The sequence below is a fragment of the Pongo pygmaeus genome, chromosome 11 (assembly GCF_028885625.2).
Source record: "Pongo pygmaeus isolate AG05252 chromosome 11, NHGRI_mPonPyg2-v2.0_pri, whole genome shotgun sequence".
NCBI lineage: Eukaryota > Metazoa > Chordata > Mammalia > Primates > Hominidae > Pongo > Pongo pygmaeus.
In genome coordinates this window covers 70,147,760-70,173,964 of record NC_072384.2, presented here as the reverse complement: position 1 = coordinate 70,173,964, position 26,205 = coordinate 70,147,760, and the positions used below count along the sequence as shown (strand labels likewise).

Sequence of the window (26,205 nt, the reverse complement as noted above, 5' to 3'; positions counted from 1 at the left end):
GAGTTAGCATGGAAACTGTACTTTGGAGGACAAATCAGTTAAGAGCAGAAACAAATCTAGAGCTCTTTCCATTTATCTGATTTCTGCACAAATGCAGAGTTTGCCATTTAAAGTGGGTGTATATCCATTGGGAGAACCCAGCCATTGTGTCTTGGCATAAAAACGACTCCTTTGAAATTAGGATAGTGTGTAAACTCATCCCCTAAGAGCTTTGTAGATCTCTTGCAATTGTTTCTTGGACCCTGTTTGAATTTGCTCTTTTAAATGGGCTGCTTAGGGAAAACACTGGCACCAATTTAACAAAAAGGGATATCATTAATTTCTTCCTCTAAAAAGGAAGAATCCCTTTGGGAACACTGAGTCTTCACGTATATTAGGTCAGACAAACCAGCCTGGTGTCTGGGTAGACTGGCTGTTCTAATTGCTCACTGCTAAGCAGCCAAACAGACCTTTCTGGATGGTGACTTGGGGATCTGAGTCTGTGGGAGCTATAAATATTCCTGAAATCGTTTAGGTGGATTAATGAAACAACTCCCTCCCATTGCACAAACTGCCACACACAGAAAATACCAACAAATTGGTCCCACTCAAATGCAGTAAAGATTCAAGGTGATATACTCTTGAGACTTGTGGTAGTATCGAGAGAAAATAAGTACAGTTTTTTAGAAATTGTAGCACACTCCAGAAGACTTGATCATTTGAATGGAAAGAAGAAAGGAGTTGCTAACTTGGAAATTAGGTACTTTCAAAAGTGATACTCATTGGAAGAGTGAGAAATAGCAGTAGCAGCAGCTAAACTTTATTAGATGCTTACTATGTACCAGGCATTAATCTACATGTAGTAAGCTAATAATCTGGAGTCTTATTTTTGGATAAGTCCTGACCCAGAATCCCCTCAAAGCTTCCAGAGTATCACACACACACAGATAAACACATACACATTCTTAGGAACCTAGGAACACAGATCACAGAACAGGGAATTTTAGTGTAATAAAAACCTTAAATATCAGCAAAACACTGGAAAGAGGGGACAATGTGGGACCGGAGGAGTGAGTGTGGCGGTGATGGTGATGGGCAGTGCTCAGGCAAAGCTCTAGGCTAGGACAGAGTGCATGATTTGAAGGTGGGAGGTCAGGAAGTCATTGTGAATTGTTCTTGGTTGGGAGAAAAATTACAGACTCATTTAATATCCAGTTTATGTTGAATTTCTCCCTCCTGTCATTATCCAAACTATATTTACAGTTTGTTTAATAAGAGATATAGCTGTTCTCTTTAAAAAATTGCAAGTATTGTTAATCCAAATTCAACAGCAGTCCAAACTAAACAGAACACCTCTACCTAATGCCAATAATTCCCCAGGCATGGCTTTATGTCCCTTATTTTGCTCTCTGATCTTTGGGCCTAATTAGGATAGAGCCCTTGAAACCCTAAATTCTGACCAATGAATAAATAATCAAACAACTTGGATATAATGTAATAGACTTTACAGTCTACAGCTAAATATAGAGCTAACTGGTCAACCCCTTAAGGCTTCTGTTTTACCATTTATTTATAGAACAAAGAGGAAAATACATTTAAGAAGCTAAAATGGCCATCCAATGAGCCCTTAAGAATAGCCTGGGCCAGAATGCTGATCCAGAGGTACTACTGACTCTATGTCTCACTAAAGCCCAGCTCTGGGTTGGGTTCTAGCTCTGGATTGGCCAACTAATATGCAGTTTTTTCATCTATAAAATGAGAGTTGAACAAAAGGACCTCAAAAGCTTCTACAATCTTAAATCTGGATGGGTTAGGCCATATTAACTCTGTAGAAAACTTCCTCAAAGAAAAATGAAATATTTCTATGAGTAACAAGAATAACTCCATGCAGCACCAAATTTTTGTTGAATGCTTACTACATGTGAAGTAGTGTGTTAAGCACTTTACATCTATACCCTATGACGTAGGTGCTGTTACTACTCCTGTTTTGGAGATGAGGAAAGAGGGATATAGGGAGGTTAAGTTAACTTGACCAAAGTCACAAAGCTATTAGAGTGGCACAGCTGGGATGTAAATTTAAGTTTGACTGACTCCAAAGCCAGCTTTGCCACCCTGCCAAGGGTATGGGACCATCATCCATGAACATCTCTTCTTTGTAAGGGTTCCAAACTAGAAACAACCCAGATGCCCATCAACAGAAACGTGAATTCATAAAGTGTGCTCTCATCCTAAAATGGGATACTATACAGTAATGAAAATATACAAGTGAATCTTTAAAATATAATGTTAAGGGAAAAAAAGAGAAAAAGCTAGAAGTCAAAGAATATATGCTATGTGGTTCCAGCTGTGCAAAGTTTAAAAACAGGCAAAATTAAGCTATAGTATTTAGGGATGCATACTTAGGTGGCTACCTGTAGGGTGCAGGAAGAGAGTCATAATCCTGAAAGGGCATGCTGACGGCTTCCGTGGCACTGGCAACGTCTGTTTTGTGATCTCGGTTGTGCTCACATGGTGCTTGCATTATAATAATTTATTACACTGTCTGTTTTCGTTTTAAGCTTTTTTTTTTTTTTTTTTTTGAGACAGAGTCTCACTCTGTCACCCAGGCTGGAGTACAGTGGCACGATCTCAGCTCACCGCAAGCTCCGCCTCCTGGGTTCACGCCATTCTCCTGCCTCAGCTTCCCAAGTAGCTGGAACTACAGGCGCCCGCCACCACGCCCGGCTAATTTTTTGTATTTTTAGTAGAGACGGGGTTTCACCGTGTTAGCCAGGATGGTCTTGATCTCCTGACCTCTTGATCTGCCCACCTCAGCCTCCCAAAGTGCTGGGATTACAGGTGTGAGCCATGGCACCTGGCCTCCGTTTTAAGCATTTTTTTTTTCTGTAAACATGTTACTTTTCAGAATTTTTAAAAAGGCAAAACCAAAAATAACTAAGGATGGGGGCTGGGGGTGCAAAACAAAAATAAACAACCACCTTGATCTTGTATCTCTCACATGTGAGCTTTTCCCAGTGTGGAAAAAGAATGGGCAGACGGCTGGAAACATCTTTTCTGACTCTTCACCGCAGGTCTGAGTTTTGGAGTAAGCTTGTCTGAACCTTTCCCGGAGACCATATCACTGTTGCAGCTCCCACAGCTCCTGTGCTCACCCCTATCAACACCCTAGTCAAAGGAGACTTGTTTTCAAATTTATTTGTCCATCTCTCTCGGAATATAAATTTCCCAAGAGCAAGCCTGGATCTTGCTCCCTGTATTACATCAAACATAGTGTCTGCCATTTAGTGGGTGCTCAAGTAACATCTGCTGGACAAATATCCTAATGAATGACGAATAAAGGTATATTTTATTCTCTCTCAGCCCCCTCTGAAATTTAAACCAAAAAATTGATCTCTTGCTAAATACTGTTTTAGCAGACAACCGGAGTTTTTCTAGTTTTTCCAGGAGTTATAGTTACTTAACAAACATAAATAGTGACGAAACCAAGAGAGTAAAATAAAAATAAAGACTGAGAGAAAATATATGGTTCTACAATCACACAGCCAAGTTTCTTTTTTCTCCTTATATAATTTGGGACCACATCTCTCTGGCCGCCCTATAAGCACTAAAAACTGATTACACTGAATTTAGGGATCACACTCACGCCATGGTTCTTATGTATTCAACTTCTGTACCACCAACTACCTTGTTCCTCTCAAGCTGTTCTTATTTTTCTTAGGTAGGTATAGTGGGTATCAAGCCAAAGTGGCTTATTTAAAAACGTTCTTCTCCCTGATTATATACATATAAAAATCATTATTTTTCTGCAAAAGACACTGTTAAGAGAAATAAAGATAAGCCACAGACTGGGAAAAAGTATTTGCAAAACACATACTTGACACATGCACGTGTATGTTCATTGCAGCACTATTCACAATAGCAAAGACATGGAATCAATCTAGATGCCCATCAATGGTAGCCTGGATAAAGAAAATGTGGTACAGATACATCATGGAATACTACATAGCCATAAAAGAAGGACGAGACCATGGCCTTTGCAACAACATGGATGGAGCTGGAGGCCATTATCCTAAGTGAATTAATGCAAGAGCAGAAAGCCAAATACTACATTTTCTCATTTATAAGTGGGAGCTAAACATTGAGTACACATGGACACAAAGAAGGGAACAACAGACACTGGGGCCTATTTGAGGGTGGAGGGTGGGAGGAGAGCGAGGATTGAAAAACTATTTATCGGGTATTATGCTGATTATTGGGGTAACAAAATTATCTTTACACCAAACCTCTGTGACCTGCAATTTACAATTGTGTGTAACAAATCTGCAGATTCAAACCCTTTGAACCTAAAATAAAAGTTGGAAAGAAAAACAAAAAAAACACATATCTAACGTAGGACTGTATCCAAAATATACAAAGAACTCTTAAAACTCAACAATAGGAAAACAATGCAATTTTAAAATGGTCAAAAAATCTGAATAGATACCTCACCAAATAAGATACGCAGATGTCAAATAAGCATGTGAAAGAAATAAGCATGTGAAAAGATGCTTAACGTCATGTTATCAGTGAATTGCAAATTAAAATAATGAGATGTGACTACACAACTATTAAAATGTCAAAATCTGGCCAGGTGCGGTGGCTCACACCTGTAATCCCAGCACTTTGCGAGGCCAAGGCAGGTGGAGCACCTGAGGTCAGGAGTTCGAGACCAGCCTGGCTAACATGGTGAAACCCCATTTCTACTGAAAATACAAAAAATTAGCCAGACATGGTGGCACACGCCTGTAATCTCAGCTACTTGGGAAGCTGAGGCAGGAGAATCACTTGAGCCTGGGAGGCGGAGGTTGCAGTGAGCCAAGATTATGCCATTGCACTCCAGCTTGGGCAACAAGAGCTAAACTCTGTCTCAAAAAAAAAAAAGTAAAAATCCAAGATACTGATGACCCCAAAGGCTGACAAGGATGCAGAGCAACAGGAACTCTCACTCACTGCTGAAGGAAATGCAAAATGGTACAGCCAGTTTGGAAGACAGTTTGGCAGTTTCTTGCAAAGCTAAACATACTCTTACCACACAATCCAGTAATCATGCTCCTAGGTATTAACTCAAATGAATTAAAAAGTTACATCCACACCAAAACCTGAACACAAATGTTTATGGTAGGTTCACTCATAACTGTCCAAACTTGGAAGCAACCAAGGTATTAAGCTATCAAGCCATGACAAGACATGGAGGAATCTTTTTTTTTTTTTTCTAGACAGAGTCTCAGTCTGTCGCCCAGGCTGGAGTGCAATGGCGTGATCTCGGCTCACTGCAACCTCCACCTCCCAGGTTCAAGTGATTCTCCTGCCTCAGCCTCCTGAGTAGCTGGGTTTACAGGCGTGTGCTATCATGCCCAGCTAATTTTTGTATTTTTAGTAGAGACAGCGTTTCGTCATGTTTGTCAGTCTGGTCTGGAACTCCTGACCTCAAGTGATCCACCTGTCTTGGCATCCCAAAGTGCTGGGATTACAAGCGTGAGCCACCACACCCAGCCGACATGGAGGAATCTTAAATGCATATTATTATTATTACTTTAGAGATAGGATCTTGCTCTACTGCCTAGGCTGGAGTGCAGTGGTACCATCATAGCTCACTGCACCCTTAACCTCCTGGGCTCAAGTGATCTTTCCACCTCAGCCTTCCATGTAGCTAGGAATATAGACATGCACCAAAACACTTGGCTAACATTTAAATTTTTTGTAGAGACAGGGTCTTGCTGTGTTGTCCAGGCTGGTCTTGAACTCTTGGCCTCAGGCAATCCTCCCACCTCAGCCTCCCAAAGTGCTGGGATTACAGGTGTAAACCACCACACCTGGCCTCTTAAGTACGTATTGCTAAAGTGAAAGAAGTCAATCAGAAATGGCTATATACTGTATCATTCCAACTATATGACATTCTGAAAAAGGCAAAGCTACAGAGGCACTAAAATAAATAAGTAAATAAATAAAAAAAAAATAGTGGTTGCCAAGGGCTTGTGGGGAAGGAGGAATAAAGAGGTAGAGATGGGATTTTTAGGTCAGTGAAATTATTCTGTATGATACTGTCATGATGAATACAGGTCATCATGCATTTGTCAAAGCTCACAGAACGTACAGCACAAAGAGTGAACTCTAATCTAATAATAATAATAATAGTGTACCAATATGGGCTCATCAATTGTAATAAATGAACCATGCTAAAACAAGATGTTAATTATAGAGGAAACAGGGAGAAAAGGAGAGGGGCAAGGGTATGTAAGAATTTTGTACTTTCAGCTCAATATTTCTGTAAGCCGAAAATTACTCAAATAAATAAACTCTATTAATTTTTTAAAACTCAAAAAAATTTATTATTCTCAATCTTAGAAAACAAACAAACATAAAAAGAAGAAAAATCACTACACCCCTACCATTAAACAAATGTATGTTTGATTTTCAAGCTGAAAGAATCCTTTAAAATGAAATAAACTAGGCAGCTGTGGTTAACAGGGCAGTCTAGAGAGTATGTGTTGTTTCAATTATATCAAATAAGAAAAGAATTTAAAAATAAATTTTCTCTAGGCACGTTTTACAGCCATGCCATCAACATCCAATCTTGGAAGCCAAATACCCTAACTTGACTCACACACTGCCCGCCTTGTGTTGTTTGGCATCTGCACTCCTGATGTCCTGGGCCAACGCCAAAACCTAACTTGGCATTGGCAAAAAGTGCATCATGACCTAACGAACTCAGGAAAGCACCGGAAAAGTTTAGCAAGAACTTTTCACAGCTATGTTTGCAGCAACAATCTAAGAAGAAATGATGTCAAAAACTGTTCAATTCTGTAATGTGCTTTAATGAGTCGCAGGAATGAGAACAGGCTGTGAAAGGATTTTCCTGAGGTATGTGGCCTCAGGAATGGTGGCCTGGCATGTGACCTCTGTGGCTTGTATCTGACACTCTCACAGCTGTGGCCACTTTCCCCTCCAGCCTCCTCTAGACTCCTTTAGCCTCAGCTCCTCCAATAGAGTCAGAAAATTGCTATTGATTCAGCTGGCTGAGGGTGGAGAAAAGCACTGACCTTTGTGGAGTACATCCCTCGTTCTTCCTTATCATCCTGATTCTTTCAAGGGAAATGGGGTGCTATGATCAATCTTGGTAGGTATCCACAGAGTTCCTTCAGAGAGCCCCAATTTTGAACAGAGCCCTCAGTTGAGGTAAACTACTAGGACTATAACTGATGTCCAAAGCATCCTGTTCCTATTCTTCAAAATTACAAAATAAAGCAAAACAAAAACAAAGAAACCAAACACCCAGATCTAGTAAAAATGAGAAAAGTCTCTGTATTTGTCCATTCTCACACTGCTATAAAGAACTACCCGAGACTCCGTAGTTTATAAAGAAAAGAGGTGTAATTGACTTACAGTTCCATAATCTGTACAGGAGGCACGATTGGGGAGGCCTCAGAAAACTTACAGTTCTGGCAGAAGGTAAAGGGGAAGCAAGCACGTTTTCACATGTCAGCAGGACAGAGGGAAGGGGGAAGTGCTGCTTACTTTTAAACAATCAGATCTTGGGAGAACTCACTCACTATCATGAGAACAGCAAGGGGGAAATCTGCCCCCACGATCCAATCACCTCCCACCAGGTGTCTCTCCCAACACTGGGGATTACAATTCAACATGAGATTTGGGTGGTGATGCAGAGCTAAACCATATTATTCCACCCCAACCCCTCCCAAATCTCATGTCCTTCTCACATTTCAAAACCAATCATGCCTTCCCAAGAGTCCCCCAAAGTCTTAACTCATTCCAGCATTAACCCAAAAGTCCAAGTGCAAAGTCTCATCTGAGGCAAGGCAAGTCCCTTCCACCTATAAGCCTGTAAAACCAAAAACAGGTTAGTTACTTCTAAGATACAATGGGGGTATAGGCATTGGGTAAATGCTCCCATTCCAAAAGGAAGAAATTGGACAAAAGAAAGCGGCTATAGGCCCCATGCAAATCTGAAACCCAGCAGGGTAGTCATTAAATCTTAAAGGTTCAAAATAATATCCTTTGACCCCATGTCTCACATCCAGGCCACACTGATGCAAGAGGTGGGCTCCCAAGGCCTTGGGCAGCTCGGTGTTTTGGTTCTGCAAGTTTGGCTGCTTTCACAGGCTGGCATTGAGTGCCTGCAGCTTTTCTAGACACATAGTGCAGGGTATTGGTAGATCTACCATTTGGGGTCTGGAGGACAGTAACCCTCTTCTCAAAGCTCCACTAGGCAGTACTCCAGTGGGGACTCTGTGTGGGGGCTCCAACCCCACATTTCTCCTCTGCACTGCCCTATTAGAGGTTCTCCGTGAGGCTCTGCAATTGCAGCAGACTTCTGCTTGGACATCCAGGTGATTCCACACATCCTCTGAAATCTAGGCGGAGTCTTCTAAGTCTCAACTCTTGTTTTTGTGCACCCACAGGCCCAACACCACGTGGAAGCCACCAAGGTTTGGGGCTTGAAGCAATGGCTTGAGCTGTACCTTGGCCCCTTTTAGCCACAGCTGAAGCTAGAACGGCTGGGATGCAGGGCACCATGTCCTGAGGCTGCACAGAGCAGTGGGACCCTGGGCCCAGCCCAGGAAACCATTTTTCCCTCCTAAGCCTGCAGGCCTTTGATGGGAGGGGCTGCCACAAAGGTCTCTGAAATGCCCTGGCGGCATTTTTTTCCATTGTTTTGGCTATTAACATTCAGCTCCTCTTTACTCATACAAATTTCTGCAGCCTTGAATTCTTCCACAGAAAATGTGTTTTTCTTTACAACCACATGATTGGGCTGCAAATTTTCCAAACTTTTATGCTCTGCTTCCCTTTTAAATAAACGTTCTAGTTTCAGGTCATTTCTTTGTTTATGTAAATGAGTGTAGACTTTTGGAAGCAGCCAGGACCCCTCTTGAATGCTTTGCTGCTTGGAAATTTCTTCTACCAGATATCCTAAATCATCTCTCTCAAAGTTCAAAGTTCCACAGATCTCTAGAGACACAATGCTACCAGTCTCTTTGATAAGCATAGTGAGAGTGACCTTTACTGCAGTTCCCAATAAGTTTCTCATCTTCATTTGAAGCCACCTCAGCCTGGACTTCACTGTCCATATCACTATCAGCATTTTGGTCACAACCCTTTAACAAGTCTCTAGGAAGTTCCAAACTTTCCCTCATCTTCCTGTCTTCTGATCCCTCCAAACTGTTCCTACCTCTGCCCATTACCCAGTTCCAAAGTTGTTTCTACATTTTCAGTTATCTTTATGGTAATACCTTTATAGCAATACCCCACTCCTGGTACCAATTTTCTGTATTAGTCCATTCTCATGCTGCTATAAAAAACTACCTGAGACTGTGAGACTGGGTAACTTATAAAGAAAAGAGGTTTAATTGGCTTACAGTTCCACAGGGTGTACAGGAGGCATGACTGGAGAGGCTTCAGGAAGCTTTAAAATCATGGCAGAAGGGGGAAGGGGAAAAAAGCACATCTTCACATGGCAGCAGGAGAGAGAGAAGGGGGAAGTGCTACACACTTTTAAACAACCAGATCTCACAAGAACTCATTCACAATCATCAGAACAGCAAAGGGGAAATCCCCACCTCAATGATCCAATCACCTCCCACCAGGTCCCTCCCCCAACACTGAGGATTACAATTCAATATGGGATTTGGGTGGGGACGCAGAGCTAAACCATATCAGTCTCTTAAGCAAAATAGAGAAAGTGTATGATTAATATAAATGAAGCTAAATTAGAAATTGGATTGGGGATTAAGACAACTATAATCTGTCTTCTTTCTCCTTCCATCCCTTTGTCCTCATGCCCACAAGCCTCAAACTGTACACTTCCTTATGTTGGTCTTGCCTAGATTTTTTTTTTTGCAAAAAGTCAGGGAACAAACATTATGGCAATGACATACGTATTAGAAATATGTAAGAACGAATCACATGAACCCGGGAGGTGGAGGCTCCAGTGAGCTGAGACCATACCACTGCACTCCACCCTGTGTGGCAGAGTAAGACTGCATCTAAAAATAAATAAATAAATAAATAAATAAATAAATTAATTAATTAATTAAATTAAATATATATGAAAACATTCAGATCTGGTGGGGCTTAGAGTAATTTTGCCATGTGGGAGAATATACTACAGCCAGGTTAGCAGAAGTAGCATAGTTTATAATCTGGAAATAACCTTTAAAAGCAATAATTTCTGGCTGGGTGTGGTGGCTCATGCCTGTAATCTCAGCACTCTGGGAGGCTGAGGCGGGTGGATCACTTGAGTCCAGGAGTTCAAGACCAGGCTGGGCAGCATAGTGAAATCCTGTCTCTACAAAAACATACAAAAATTAGCCAGGTGTGGTGGCTCAGGCCTGTAATCCCAGTTACTTAGGAGGCTGAGGCATGAGAAAAGCCTGAACCCAGGAGGCAGAGGTTGCAGTGAGGTGAGATCATGCCACTGCACTCCAGCCTGGGTGACAGAGCAAGACTCTGTCTCACAAAAACAAACAAACAATAAAGGCAGTCATTCCTAATAATTTTAGAAAATGAAATACTTTATAGACTATTTAGAAGTCTGGAACACTCCCACCCTCTTCCTGCACAGCAAAGCTAAAAGTAAATGTAACTTTGTTCTTGACAACTTCCTGAGAATTTAATGAGATCACTTGAGATACAGGAGGACACTCGACATGTCACCAGACTAGCTTTGGAAAACAACAGCTACAAAGACCAAGATATTATAATCGTATTAGTCTCTTAAGTGTCTTATTTCGTTTCCTGGCCCTGTGTTTGACATATAGTAGGTGCTCAATAAATGTTTGTTGAATGAATGAGGAGAAAGCCACATATATAAAGCCCACTTTCTCTGATTCAGTGTTGTGTCACAGAGATGGGGAATGTCCAGAGCAGTGGTTTTCAAAGGGAAGTCCCCAGACCAGCAGCATCTCATCCTCTGGAAACTTGATAACAATACGAATCCCCGCCTCCATCACACACAGAATTGGAAACTATGCAGTGGGTTCAGCAGTCTGTCTTAGCTAGCATTCTAGGTGATTCTGGAGAGCACAGTGAAGTTTGAGAGCCATTTGTCTAAAAAGATCCCTTAATATGAGGTGTTTTTCTAACCTCACATGGTAGCAATAACAATTCTATACCTGTAATTCCTTTGTCATTTTACTGAGAAAAGTCCTCACATAAGACTTTACCAAGTTTTACTGATGAGGGTTTAAGGTGAATTCAATGGCATCCAGACAAGAAGAAAAGATATTTTCAGCCTAAGGGAGCCAAAAAGAGCAGGGATTCAGAACCTCAGAGACTACCCATAAATGAATACAGTCTTGTGTGTGACATTCAGTCATGAATTTGGGTATGGGACAGACAGGCCCAGTAGCCTTGCCTTTGTTTAGTGTCTGATTTCCATGTGCCTTCCTGAGGGAGATTATGCGGCCTTTGAGACTCTGTTGTAGGAACACGCTTTCCCTATCAAATGGGAGACATCTTAGCCCTTTATGATCACAGCATTGCTATCTGGCAAGCTGCTTGCACTCCCTTCCAAACACAGGCGGCCAGTGTGAAGTGATTCTGTTGCATGGATCTGAGGCATAGTCTTGCCCGATATAGTGATCTTGCTCAAATCAAACTCAATCTCCTGTATTATTACAGGGTGACCGACTCATCTGTTTGCCTGGGACTGTCCTGGTGTAAGCACTGAAAATCCCACATTTTGGAAAACATTTCTGTCACAGGAAAGTTGAGATATTTGGTCACCTTAAGGATCAAAGTTTCCAAGAATAAAATACAGCCTGAGTTTGCTTTCTGATAGCTGAATTGCTGCCAAAAACTATAAAATTTATAAAATTTAGTAATGAGAGAAACTGGAAAGGTAAAGGAAAATAATGAAGTAGATGGCATTAAAGAAGCTGCTAAGTGAAAGAAAGTGGTGTGATTTGCTCAGGAGCCGTGGCTAGACAGGCCATGAAAGATACAAAATCAATCACTAATGCCCGATGCCAGGTTCCACATGCTCTCTGGTGACTCTACCACATCCCAACAGTGTGCTTTGCCAACTGTGAGCCCCTCAGGAGGCCAGTAGAATACTGCTTGCTACTTTTGACCTTCAAAAAGAAATGTGATTAAGGTATACTCCCTGTAGACAGGAAGAAAACCCAGAACAGAGGTACCTCTTAGGTGAGGTATAACAGAAAACCCAAGCGCAGGTAGTGAGGGTTCTTTAACAAGCACAGGTCACAAGGTTAAACTAAAGGTTGTGTACTTTACATTAAGAAAATGTAAGTAAAGGGCCTGGCATGGTACCTAATATAGGTACTACATACATGAGAGTTCCTGTTCTTTTATTCATAGGGGATTTTCTCAGATCTCCCTCTCAAACCCACTTCTTTTACTGCCTAAAAAAAATGCTTAAAACCTGTTTTTTAGACCACAGCAAAGACGAAAAAGGAAGAAGGAGAAGAAAAGTATGTTACAAAAAGTCAGCTCATTAACAACAGCAAGAAACATCAGCTTTGTGTTGAGAGAGGAGAAACTAAACAGAGAATCTGGCACATTAACTAAAAATCATAATGGTCAAGGGTCATTTACTGCAAGGGTAGGTGGCCCCATTTCATAATGGTCTCTGAGGATTGCTCTGCATTACAGCCCAATGTGATAACTGCTGTTAATAATCATGCCCCTAGATACAAAGAATAAGGAGAACTGTGTTTGTGCACTCAATATGGAAGGTAATTTTAGGTCTGAGAGAGTTTCAGCTGTACAGAAAATGTACTTACACAGACTATCTCATTTCTTGATGATATCTAGTTGGTTCTCAACTCCAAAACTGGAGTTATTGTTAAAATCATAACCCAGATCATGCCACTCTCCCACTCACTGGCTTCCCATTTCACTGAGACTAAACACTCACTACTCATAAAGTGAACCTCAGACCAACAATATCAGAACCACCCGCAAGCTCATTAGTGCGGCAGAATCTCAGAGCCACTCAGAGCTGCTGAATGAGAATCTTCATTGTATCTAGATCCCTAGGATGTTGGTTAGGACATTAAGCGGTACGAACCTGTACTATCTGGCTCCTCATTTCCTATGACTCTACTTTTTGCTCTCTTAGCTCCAATACAGGGACTTCTACTCTTCATATAGTCCATTCACGTTCTCTCCTCCAGGCCTTTATCATGGTCTTCTGCCAGGAATGTTCTTCTCTTAGATATTTACAGGGTGAACTGGCTCACCACCCTCAAGCCTTTACTCAAACCTCACATTCTTTTTTTTTTTTTTTTTTTTTGAGACGGAGTCTCTCTGTTTCCCAGGCTGGAGTGCAGTGGTGCGATCTCGGCTCACTGCAAGCTCCGCCTCCCGGGTTCACACCATTCTCCTGTCTCAGTCTCCCGAGTAGCTGGGACTACAGGCGCCCGCCACCACGCCCGGCTACAAAACTCACATTCTTAATGAAGCCACCCTGTTTAAAAATACAACCACCCAAACTCACCCTCTACACTTGGGCCACTCCTTATCACCCTTGCTGCTGTATTTTCTCCCTGTAACTCCTCACCCCGCTAACATCCCACATAATTGACTTATTTGTCTGCTTATTGTTTATTGTCTATCTCCCTCTGCTAGAGTGTAGCATCAAGTGGACAGTGTTTTGATATTGACACAACATCCAAGTGCATGATTATTGTGTTAGTAATTCATTTTTATTGTATTCCACAAAAGTATCAGACTGTGGTGAAATGGAAAACAACCAACCAAAAACTGGTCTTTTATAAAAGTTTTGAGAAATACTGGTCAGTTGCCGGCACATAGCGTTAATAATTATTTTTTGAATAAATAAATAAATAAATAGAAGTACAAATGCCTAAAGTATAACCATTTACATTAGTAAAACAGATGAGGTCTGTATACATTGCTGTCAGTCCTATTAAATAATTTCACTGCTTGGATTAGTGACCAAGTGACTAAAATTATGCACTTCCTGGGTATATTGTGCTTTTCTCTTAGTGTGAGCAATAAGCCGGCCCACATGGGCCAGTTAGGGACACTTCATTTTTTTTTTGTTTTTGAGACAGAGTCTTGCTCTGTCGCCTAGGCTGGAGTGCAGTGGCGCGATCTCGGCTCACTGCAAGCTCCGCCTCCCGGGTCCACGCCATTCTCCTGCCTCAGCCTCCCCAGTAGCTGGGATTACAGGCACCCGCCACCACGCCCGTTTTTTTTGTATTTTTAGTAGAGATGGGGTTTCACCGTGTTAGCCAGGATTGTCTCCATCTCCTGACCTCGTGATCTGCCCGCCTCGGCCTCCCAAGGTGCTGGGATTACAGGCGTGAGCCACCGCGCGCAGCCAGGGACACTTCTTATACTCTGAAGACAGCCTTGTTTAAGCCCCATATTTAGAGACTTCTTTGCGTGGCTGCTCTAAGCTGAGCTTGAGATGGAGTAACTTTAGACTTATTCCCTGCCTCTCACTCTCACCTCACCAGACCCCTTCATAGAATAACGAAGTTAGGCCTCACTGCAAGTTAGAAGGCAAACCTTCTGGATGTTAGTGTTCTTTTAAACTGAAAATGTCACAATGTTCTCATTCAGCCTTCCACAAAAACATGGGTTAAAATAATGGGTCGTTTAAAGCACAGAATTAAACACAAAGGTATAATTTGCTAAAAATGTTGCTTAAATAATATATTCTTGTTTCTACAACTGACAATATAAGCGAAACAGAAAAAATATTTTGTTCTTCATCTTTGTCGTTTTCTAAGATCAAGGGCAATTTGATTTACATGTAATGTTTTCTCATGTCTTCATGTCTAAACTTTCTTTGCTTCTTGTGCTCAAGACAGCAATAGCAACAAAATGAAATAGCTTGGATTATTTTAATTTCTTCCACTAGTACACTATATCTATTTGGAGGTTGTCTCAGAAACATTTACTTTGTTCTAGGATTGTTGGAAATAACATTTTAAAACTTTTCTCTGATTGCCTACTTAGGTAGAGTTTCATTTCATTATTGCTTCCATTATATTTCATCACCACTTTGGATGCTCAAGAATTCAACTCGAGACCTAGGCTAGGTTGTGAGGAGAGAACTCATAAATGGGAAGATATGATTCTAGAGAGTTTTAAATCTAGTAGATGCATTAAAGTAACTATAATACAAAGCAGGATGTGATAAGTATTATAAGAAAGAGTAAAAGAGTAGGGAGCCATTGTGGACCTCGAAGAATGGAGAGGATTTTGAAAAGTAAACGAGGAAGGACATGTGGAGCGGAAGAGGCAGCATGAACAGTCACAGAGGAGGGAAAGAACACACCAGTCATGTTCGGAGAATAGAGAATAGTTTGGAGATTCTGAAGCACAGAATGAAAAAGAGAGAGCAGTGGAAGTTAGAGCTAGAAAAGAAGATTAGGACCAGAACAGAGAAAACTTTGAAGGTCATGCTGGGATACTAGGGAGTCACTGAAGACTATGGAGGGAGAGAATGTCATGATTAGGATTTTGCTTTAGAAATCTTAGGTTTCTGTTGGCATAAGAGAAGCTAAAGGAGAAGAATGGAGGCAGGAAGATGACTTAGGATGCTGTTTATAAGAGTGTAAGCAGAAGTAATGGTGATGGTGGCAGACCCAATAGAAAATCATTTAGACTGGAAGGAAGAGACAACTCTAGAAAAAAAGTGCATATGAGCCATTTATAGCAAATCAGATGTGTAACTTATTAATCAATTTGACTTTTTAAGATACTTTCCTAAAGAATGGGAAAGATTATTGTAATCCAACAAGTCTCTTTTCTTTTTAATAAATATTAATTCAAAATGCAATGTATTTTTACTTCCCCTGAACTATCACACCAAAACTTAATGCCTTACAAAAAGAACTTTATTTCTCTACCTAGTATTCATGTTCATAAATTAACTTTGTATTTATACAATGTCAATAACAATAATTACCATAACAGCAATTGACATTTACTAAACACTCACTATGAGCCAGACACTATGCTATGCCCTTTACTTACACTAGCTCATTTAATCCTAAGTAAAACCTCTCAGATATGCATTACTATTTCCCTCACTTTACATGTGTAGGTACCAAGGTAAGGAGTTGCTATGTAACTTGATTAACACAGGAGAGCAGAGATTTGAATCCAGGCAGGTCTGATGCCAGAACCTGTCAGTATGGTTTAGCTATTCAACCGTACTTCAAAGTTTTGTTTTTAGGAATTACATCTATTTAAAAATAGAATATACCAAGAGAGAACAAAAACTAGATAGGACAAATAGAAAATAAATAGCAAGATGATAGATTTAAACCAAAACATATCAATAATCACATTAAATATAAATGATCTAAACACTCTAATTAAAATACAGAGACTGTCTGTTTGGATAGAGAAAAGTACCAACCAAACTCTTGCATAATGAATTTTGCTCCATTATACTGTTTTTCCCCTAAATTCTCTCCTCTTTTTTTGTACTACTTTTACCTCCACTTCATTGTGGCCTTATTCCTGAATACTGTCTGCCTATGAGGAAAATATTTCCTTTGTCAGGTTTATCATTTACTACACGTCCATTTAAAAGGTTCTGCTATAATGGACCCAACTCTCTCCAAAAGTTTAAGATCCATATAGACTGAAGTCATAACACATTTATTATGCATTTCCCACTTCCTATTGTGCTACTTTGTCACTGAAAAACAGGCTAAGAAGAAAATTGAAGAGATCTGAGAAATTACTTTATATTTCAGAAAAATAGATGAGGTTGACATTAAGTGTAACATCAGGAGCATTTCTTTTCTTGGAATGGTTCACGTAGTCCTTAGTATCTTCTAGCTTGTAAATATTTCTTACAATTATGTTTCTATTTTATCTTCCAGAAGCACTGGTTTTAGCTGCATGCAAACCTGAAACTGACTTTTACTATATTCTGTAGCAAGACATTTAGAAAACGAGCCAGAAAGAGTTGTGTCCCAAAGGCATGTCTGTCTTCTTGCTCAAAGAATGGCCATGTTGCCAAAAGGGCAGAACTACTTTCTAAATCCATATTCTTTATCAACTCCTAGACTTCGACCCTGCGTGATCTGCTCCACTAAAAGCTGGTCAGCTGTTTATCTTCCCTTTAATAAAATGGAATTTTAGAACAGTTTCCTAGTTTAAGGTTAAGTAAATGGAAAAGCATGGACTTTGATATTCATTGTCTTAAATGACATGGGTACATGGTAAACTGCTACCTTTAATACAAGTTTTACATCCAGCATGTACGGCTTCCCAAAACCTTTTGCCAACATTTGGTCATATTACTATCTAATTGAGTCCTGCCCAAACAACACACTAAAAAGTACACAAACATGCAAATGGTAGAAGCAGCATGCAATTCAAAATGTTCTTCTTACCAGGCTTTTGAGGGGGTCCCCAGAGACTCAATCCTTGGTGATCTGGAGCAGGATGGCATATCTGAGAAGACAGCAAATCAGTCCCAGAAACCGAGTGCTTCAGAAAAACCCAGTAAGAGAAATATTATTCTTATCCTCTGATGAAACAGCCTTAAGGACATGGCTTCTATTTAATGAAGGGGCACTTAACCCTGACTAAAAGCAAGAGGCTAAGTATACTGGAGTCATTTGTAAGTTGCTCCCATCTTACATAGAATTGAATGGAGGTCCTCTCCTTGGGGCAATTAGAAGCCAAGTCTTAACATCTTTTGCTTCATTCATTTCTTCCTCAGAACAAGTCAGCATAGCTTCCTGTTAAATTAATTATAGTCCAGAATATAAAACAGCTATGTGCTGATTTTCACCTATTCTTATTTTTTAATCTCTAAGAAAGAAAAAAGAAAACCTATAGGAAGGTATTAATCTGCTTAACATTTCTAAGTACATCATCCAAAGGATTTTTTTTAATCTTACATATGCTCAGTAGAGTTACTGGCAAAAACTGTACATTTTCTTCATTTCATCCTTTCAACATCAAATAGTCGGCAGCAAAAATTGGATCAGACTTCAAAGCCTGCTGTGGGCTCCAAGTCACAGAGAGACGCCTCCATTTCACATATTGAATTCGAGCAGGATATCAAAGTGCTACCAAAGAACCTCGGGTCCTTACTCAAAAAGAGGCTCTAACATCTGTAGAGAGTGGAGTGCACAGACAAATCACCTCAGGGAGCAGCTAACATTTATTCTCAGCAGCAAATTTCCAGGCTTTTGATTCTCTCTCCACTGTACCTCCCTGTCTCTCTACTGAACCAAAGTTCTTTAGCAAGCTGGGCTTTTGTCTCAAAGACTTCAAAATATCACTAACAGTTTCAAGTTTGGATGGCCCGACCAAGGAGCCACAGACAAGCTTCATGCCTATGAACTTGGATGAGTCTGAAGGAGTGATACACAGTTACTTTGGAATCAAGATATCCAGCTACCTTGTTTGCATGTCCTGCGAAGATATCGCACCCTTTTGGAGAACTCTGGGCTTGTGAATGCCTGAAAAGATAACAATAATAATAATTTTAAAAGACTTGAAAATATAATAGAAAAACTTTAAGAGGACTGTTTTTCTTCAAAGATATATCAAAACATACTCTTTATGCTTCCATGGTTTCCCATTTCAGTCCTTGGTTAAAAGGACATGGTCACCTTAAGAAAATGAGTCCTACTAGGTGTTGCTCCTACATGTTACAGCACATCCACAGTCTGCCTGAATTCCTAAGACCCAAGAAACTGCTCCTTTTAAAGTTGTGTGATTGGCTTCGGTTTAGTGAGCTCTATTGGGCTTCCACAACCTTTACCAAGAAGCCAACTAAATGGATGCTAAGGCTACCCTTCCTGCACAGCACATGAATCACATTCACGGTTACAGAATTTAAAATGGATTCTGTAATCAAGTAAGTTTGGGGAATGTTAGGTTGGGTGTAGTTTGAAAGGTTTCCTTACTGCAGGAATAATCTTTTAAAATTACAATATACATTTATGGATCTCTATTGTAAAGATCCAGGGGGGATGCAGAGTGTCCAAAAGTAATTTGACCAAGAAGCTTAAAGTGATAACCTATTAACATCTAGTAAAATCCTAATGCTTCATGGAACAAAGTTTGGAAAAATCAATTGGTCTGGGTCCCCAATTTTTTATAATCAGAACACATTGCATAAGAGTGTGCTTCTAACACACAGATAAAATAGGAGCCACTCATAATGCCTTTCAGACGGAACCAGCAGAGTGGAAAGCACTGAGTAAAGAAGGGAAATCTGTGTTCTGACCCCTGCCTCACACACACGCACACATGTGACACACATGACACAACAAACATGTGACTTTGGGTAAGTTTCTATAGTATTCGGGGTCCTAGTTTTCCTCATCTATAAAATGAGGAGATTGAGATAAATTATTCCCAAGATCTCTTCCAGTTCTATATTAATAATCTTATTCTTTACTTAAGCTGACAAATTCATTTCCATATATTTATTTGTGGATATTACCTTCAAAATATGTATTATAAGCAATATGCCCATTTAAAAATTACCACATCAGTACCTGGAAGGAGGGGACTATAATTCTATATTTATTTCTGTGTATATTTGCTTATCATATGTCTCCCACAATGGAATGTAAGCTACATTAAGTCAGGGACTGGATCTGCTCTATTTCACGTTCTGTGTAAGCACCTACCCAGTGCCTGGTACATAGTAAATGCTCAATAAATATTGACCATTTGAATAAATAAAACAATGATTAGTCAATCCACAAAATGTGGGGCCATGTAGATCAGTAAGAATACTCTTACTATTAAAATTAAATTAACTATCATTTATATACTACTTCATTTAAAAAAAATGCTTTTAAATATTTAAGAAAGCTTCACAACCATTTGGTCTAAGTACTTTAATTGTATCTATTATATAGATGAACAAAGAGGTTCAGAGAGGTTAAGAGATTTTCCCAGGTATCATGGTAAATACGTGGTAGAGCTACGGCATTCACCCATGTTTGTCTGACTCCAAATCCTCTACTCTTCCTCTGAACCATAATATATTCTATACCCTTCAGTATCTAAGCATTGGCCCAAAGGACTCACTCCTGTCTGGCCTAGGCAAATCCCAGTAGCTGTGACACACCTATAGGATGGGTGGATTCTAAGATCCTCTAGGAGAAAGTCTAAGAAAGAGAGTTTAGCTGTTGAATTACTGCCAGACCCCCAATTTATGCCTTTCCTGACCCCTCAAAAAATGAACCTCTTGACAACTCCTCTAGCTTGTGTGGCTTTTCAGAATCCAAAGCCAATGGCAGACACCTCCCAACTCTCCACAGGGAGTCAGCTTATCTGTTTTATTCCCTCTTCATTCAAGCCTTTGGAAGAATCGAAGGCAGCTCAATGTAATGTTTGTGTGTGTTTAAGAAAAGTAAGCGGCAGAGATCAGGGAGTAGCGTCTACAGGCAAATAAATTAGAAAATACTAGATTAGCCTACAAGCCAGGTTTCTTTCCTGAGAGGCTTTCCAGCAACTTTAATTTAATAATATGTTCAATGAGACTCCAAGAAAGGAAAAGAATGGGAAACATCTAGACATTATTTTAACAATGGGCCCTTCTCCTCTGTAGCATGTTGAGGCACTACTGATTCTTAGAACACACGTTGCTTTTAAGAAAATGGTACAAGTCAGTTTTCTTAAAAAATCTAACTTCCTCAACTCCTTTATAGAGTTGTTGTTGTTGTTGTTGTTGTTGTTTTTTGCCTCAGGGACAGGAGACTGGATAATGCTCTGCAATCCATCACTACCAAAATAAGGAAAAGCACAATAATAACAAAAAGCCATGGCTCAAGCTTACAATCCCAGCTACTGGGTAAGTGGAGGTGGGAGAACTGCTTGAGCCCAGGAGTTCAAGATTAGCTTGGGCAATATAGCAAGACCCTGTCTCTATTTAATTGAATTTTTAAAATATTTTTTAAAAAGAAAGAAAAAAAAGCCAATGCTTATTGCATGGATACATACCACCAGGCACCAGGCAAAGCATGTTACATACTGCTGACAGCCACGTGGATTAGTTCTTTTTTTTTTTTTTTTTTTTCTTTTGAGATAGAATCGCACTCTATTGCCCAGGCTAGAGTGCAGTGACATGATCATGGCTCACTGCAGCTTCGAACTCCTGGGCTCAAGTGATCCTCCCACTGCAGACTCCGAAGTAGGTGGGACTACAGGCATGTGCTACCACCACACCTGGCTAATTTTTTATTTGGAGAGATGAGGTCTCACTATATTGCCCAGGCTGATCTCGAACTCTTGGCCTCAAGTGATCCTCCTGCCTCTGCTTCCTAAAATAACCTATTTTTACAGATAAAGGAATTAAGCATCAAGAAGCCAGTGATTTGCTTCAAACTATAACTGGTAAGCAGTATACCATAAGACTATGGTATATTGACTATGGAAAAGGTGATGCCAGAGGGAAATTATCAGGCCAAAATTATCAATTGTTGCTGGGTGTGGTGGCTCACACCTGGTATCCTAGCACTTTGGGAGGTCGAGGCAGGTGGATTGTTTGAGTTGAGGAGTTGGAGACTAGCCTGGGCAACATGGTAAAACCCTGTCTCTACTAAAAATACAAAAAACTAGCCGGGCCGTAGTGATGTGCACCTGTAGTCCCAGCTACTCAGGAGGTTGAGGTGGGAGCATTACCTGAGCCCCGGAGGTCGAGGCTGCACTGAGCCAAGATCGCACCACTGCACTCCAGCCTGGACAGCCGGAGTGAGACCCTATCTCAAAACAAAACAAAACAAAACAAAACAATTATTAATTGCTGATAAAATCATTAGACAAACTGTTAATAGGGAACAGGACATTCATATGGAGCCAAAGTACCACCATACAGGTGATATACCTCCTTTCATTTCACAAGAGAGGCAATGTACACTGGAGAAATCAGAAGGTCACTATTGTAATCCAGTGCTCAATTTTAACACCACTAACGCCACGACAACATTGTCTTGTAATGTGAGGCAACATGAAGTACGTAATATCACCCAGGATGTATTTTTTCTTTTTGGTCAAAAACATTTAACTTAAATCGGATTAAGTCTTTAGATCTAACTTACAGTCTACACAAAACACAGGGCACAGGGGGACAAGCTGTATAAGACCACAGGAAGCAAGCAGCTAAATACAGAAGGTGAGCTATTTTATGAGATAATCCTATTTTATCGCTCGATCCTCTGAAAAAGTCAATATTCTGAAAAAAGTGACTATTCCGTATCAAAAGAGATTTAGATGAAATAACTACTTGATGCACTGTAACATTCTAGATTGGATCCTGGCCTGGATAAACATGTGCAAAGGACATTCTTAGGACAATTGGGAAATTTTGACTATGAATTGGTATGGGACGATATTAAGGAATTAATTCATTTATGAAGTGTGATACTGTTTTTTGAATCCGCAGGAAATTTTTTTTAACAAATAACACTGTCCTCGGCCTCTGTTGGAAATCATAAGCTAAATGGGCAGAAGCAGTGTATATGACTATCAAAATAAGGTGAATAGAAAGTACTTGTCCCTCTTTGTATAATTCATCACATATTTCTAGGGCTCCACTGGCCTCTTGGAAGCATAACTAAAGTCTCAAACAGATTGCCTCCAGGGCTCAACTGCTTCGCTGAAGTCAGTTCATTGAACTGTGGGTTCTAGGGGAGACGGAAACTCTCAGTCACCGTTGAGAACCCTTCTGCTGGGCATCTGTCCTGAAAAAGCCCCCAGACAAAACTCACATCTAATTCCTTCTTCTTAAACCCGGATCCCAGTGTGAGTGGATGAGGGGCAAAGTGAAGGCTGACTCCTGAGTAGCTGGCTGCTGAGAATACCCAGCATCTCCCTTCTTCTGCAGCAGAGATCCATGAGGCCAGCTGGCTCTGTCACGCTGCGCTGGTGGCACTAGGTGAAGTCACCGTGGTCCAGGGACTGGGCCTCAGCTTCACAGGCTCCAAAATTCAATTTGTCAGTTCATTGAGGGATGATGATTTTAGGGAGAGCTGAGTTGCAATAACCAATCTCAAAAGAGTCATATTTGAAATGTACAATGCAAGTGTGATTTTACAATGAATGGTATGATCTGGACTATACTTTTCCCCTCTCTAGTTGGTTGATACACTCTGGAGACTAAATTACACATTAGAATTAAAGCAAAAGAAGCAGGGTGCTCTTTGAGGATGTATCTGATCAGTCAAGCTTGTCTAGTAACTGGCTTTTTCTATTTTAGGGTTAGAATCAGTACCTTTTTGCTTGGATAGGCGTTGAGACACACTGGCTTCCCTCAGATTCTCCATTTTCTAAACTTTACTTAGTTTCTTTGTGTACTTTTTATTAATTTTGATAAAGTTTTCAAGATTATCTTTTATCAATTATAAGTTAGAATGGCTTGGAGACAAACTGAGAAATCCATTTATTCATTCACACTTGAAAGCATACTCTAATTTCAAAATAGCTAATTCAACGTTGGTTGATTTTTGTTAGCTTTCCATTGTCTCTAAATTTGGGAGTATTTCTCCTAATAAATTTGTGTCTCATTTGGTAGCCCCAGAAGAAAGGCTAATCAGCATAGCCAAGTAATTTGTTTCTACTTCTTTGATAACTTTGAACAAAAACCAAAGAGCTCTTGGCTGGGCATGGTGGCTCAAGCCTGTAATCCCAATACTTTGGGAAGTTGAGGCAGGAAGACTCCTTGAATCTAGGAGTTAGAGATTAGCCTGGGGAACATGGTGAAACCCTGTCTCTACAAAAAATACAAAAACTAGCCAGACAGGGTGGCACGCCCTTGTAGTCCCAGCTACTCAGGAAGCTGGGGTGGGAGGATCATCTGGACCCGGGAGGTCGAGGCTGCAGTGAGCTATGATTGTGCCATTGCACTCCAGCTTCCTCACCAAAAAAAAAAATATCAAAGAGCTCTTAATAAGAGAAGGTCAATTTCTTGTTCCCAAGAAGCAGCAGTAAAACCACTCTGCAGAAGATATGATCAGACCAGAATTATTATTTTTGAGGTAGGGTCTAACTCTGTCACCCAGGATGGAGTACAGTGGTGAGATCATGGCTCACTGCAGCCTCAACCTCTCAGGCTCAGGTGATCCTCTTATCTCAGCCTCCTGAGACCAGGATACTTTTTTTTTTTTTTTTTTTTTGAGATGGAGTCTCGCACTGTCGCCCAGGCTGGAGCGCAGTGGCACGATCTCGGCCACTCCGGATTCAAGCGATTCTCCTGCCTCAGCCTCCCAAGTAGCTGGGATTACAAGTGCCTGCCACCACGCCCAGCTAATTTTTTGTATTTTTAGTTGAGATGGGGTTTCACTATGTTGGCCGCCAGGCTGGTCTTGAACGCCTGACCTCGTGAGCCACCCGCCTCAGACTCCCAAAGTGCTGGGATTACAGGCGTGAGCCACTGCGCCCAGCTGAGACCAGGATACTTATAAATAGTAGGGGTCCCCAAGAATCTTGAGGGAGGCAAGTTTCAGATAAACAAGTCATATAACTTTCATTATGGAAGTTATTACCATAAGAGATAATAGAAAACATATACATCTTCAGAAACGGTTTCAGTAAATTCAAATTATGAAGGCAAATTAAGACATTTAAGGAATGATATCAGAGAAGAGGACACTGTCCATTGTTAATGATGCAGTGCTGACTTAAGTGCCAACAGGATTTTCATATGAACTTGGCATAGGTTGAACCCCAATTGGCAACTCAAGCATTCTTATTTAGTTTTTATATGGAATCTGAACATTCCAAGGACTGAGGGTATAAATGCAGAAGAACACCCAGATATGAATCCCCCAACATTGTCACTATGTATCACTTCCCTGATTTGCATCAGCTGGGTATTATTGCATATTTTTCTTACTTTATGTAGATATTTAAATAGTTTTGAAGACATAGAGGATTGGAAGGTAACAAATGTCTCAAGAAAAACACAAACTATCTACTGTATTATTGTGTGTCATTATGGGTTAAGTTAAAAGGCACCCCAAAATGTGTAAATTAATGCACCTTTTATTACAAAAACTGGAAAGCTAGGATTTATAGAACATTTTTGTTTCCTATTCACTGCTAGCACTACCACCACAAATAAGCTTTTGTCAAGTACCTACAAAATCTCCGAGGGTTGTATTCTGATTTCCATGCTTTTGAATGCTCCCTCTTCTCTTGTTCAACTGGTCGTTGCATTCTTACCTTTTAGCTCAGGTGTCAGCTCCTCTGAAAAGCCTTTCCTGCCTCAACTCCCCCATCTACTTCCACTCTAGGAAGAATTGGAGGCTGCCTGGTGTATTTACACAATATATTGAGGATAACCACACTGAAAATTGGTTTGCAACTGATTTGTCTGGTGCTACTTTCTGACCAACTAAAAGTGTCTGCAAATCACCTACTGAAAGCATCCTGTAGAAAATTTTGCAAGGGAGGACAGCAAACCATAGCAAGTACCATAAGCCACTTGGCTTTTGAGATATCGGAGCTCTAGGTATTGCTGTGCTCATTATCTTTGTCTTTTATTTTTTAGCTGATGAAAATGCTCCAAATTCCCAAGTTGTCTGAATATTCACCAGTCACTAATCAATGAAAATGTAGTAATATCTGCCTTTCTCCCAAAGTAAATGACTAAAAGAACTGATGGCAAAATGTTGCTCTTTTTCCCTTTTTTCTGATCAAAAATTATTTTGTATGATTAAAAAATAATACATATATATTGTTGTACTGTACGAAATACAGATACTCTATGAGAAGAAAATAAAGACTAGGGAAAATGTCCATATCCAGATATAATTAGTTTCTTGCATATATCTTTTCAGATACTTCTCTATGCACATAAAATACATTTTTAAAAATAATAGCTCATCATATTTATCATTTTAACCTACCTTACAATTATGAGCATCTTTCCACATATTTGTATATAACACACATACATCCACATGTACACGTATATCATCATATTCATAGCTATATAGTATTCTATTGGGTGATTATCATGATTTAACTAATCTCTTATGTTTGGATATTTAAGTTGTTTATAAATTTTTCACATTATAAACAATGGATCATTAAATATTTGGAGCCAGTGTTATGAGTATTCATTTAGTTATCTTGCTAGGATAAATCTTATACATAAAGCTGTCAGGTCAAAGGGTGAGAAATTTTTTTCTATTTTAAAGTTTTGAAATTATGTCATCAAATTCTCTAAAAAGC

At 40.1% G+C, this 26,205-nt stretch overlaps 1 protein-coding gene across 3 annotated transcripts in view; it reads right to left on the bottom strand.

Moving 5' to 3' along the window:
- The window catches only part of MYO3B (myosin IIIB), a 485,003-nt gene that overhangs the window by 90,639 nt on the left and 368,159 nt on the right, over window positions 1-26,205 (bottom strand). For 2 of the 3 annotated variants that reach the window (XM_054476982.1, XM_054476984.1), the window contains 2 exons: window positions 18,410-18,470; window positions 17,391-17,487 (listed from right to left, as the gene is read on the bottom strand). In XM_054476982.1, coding sequence (XP_054332957.1) covers window positions 17,391-17,487; window positions 18,410-18,470 — 158 coding nt within the window. The remainder of the gene's footprint in view (window positions 1-17,390; window positions 17,488-18,409; window positions 18,471-26,205) is intronic. The other variant, XM_054476983.2, reaches the window with a different exon arrangement.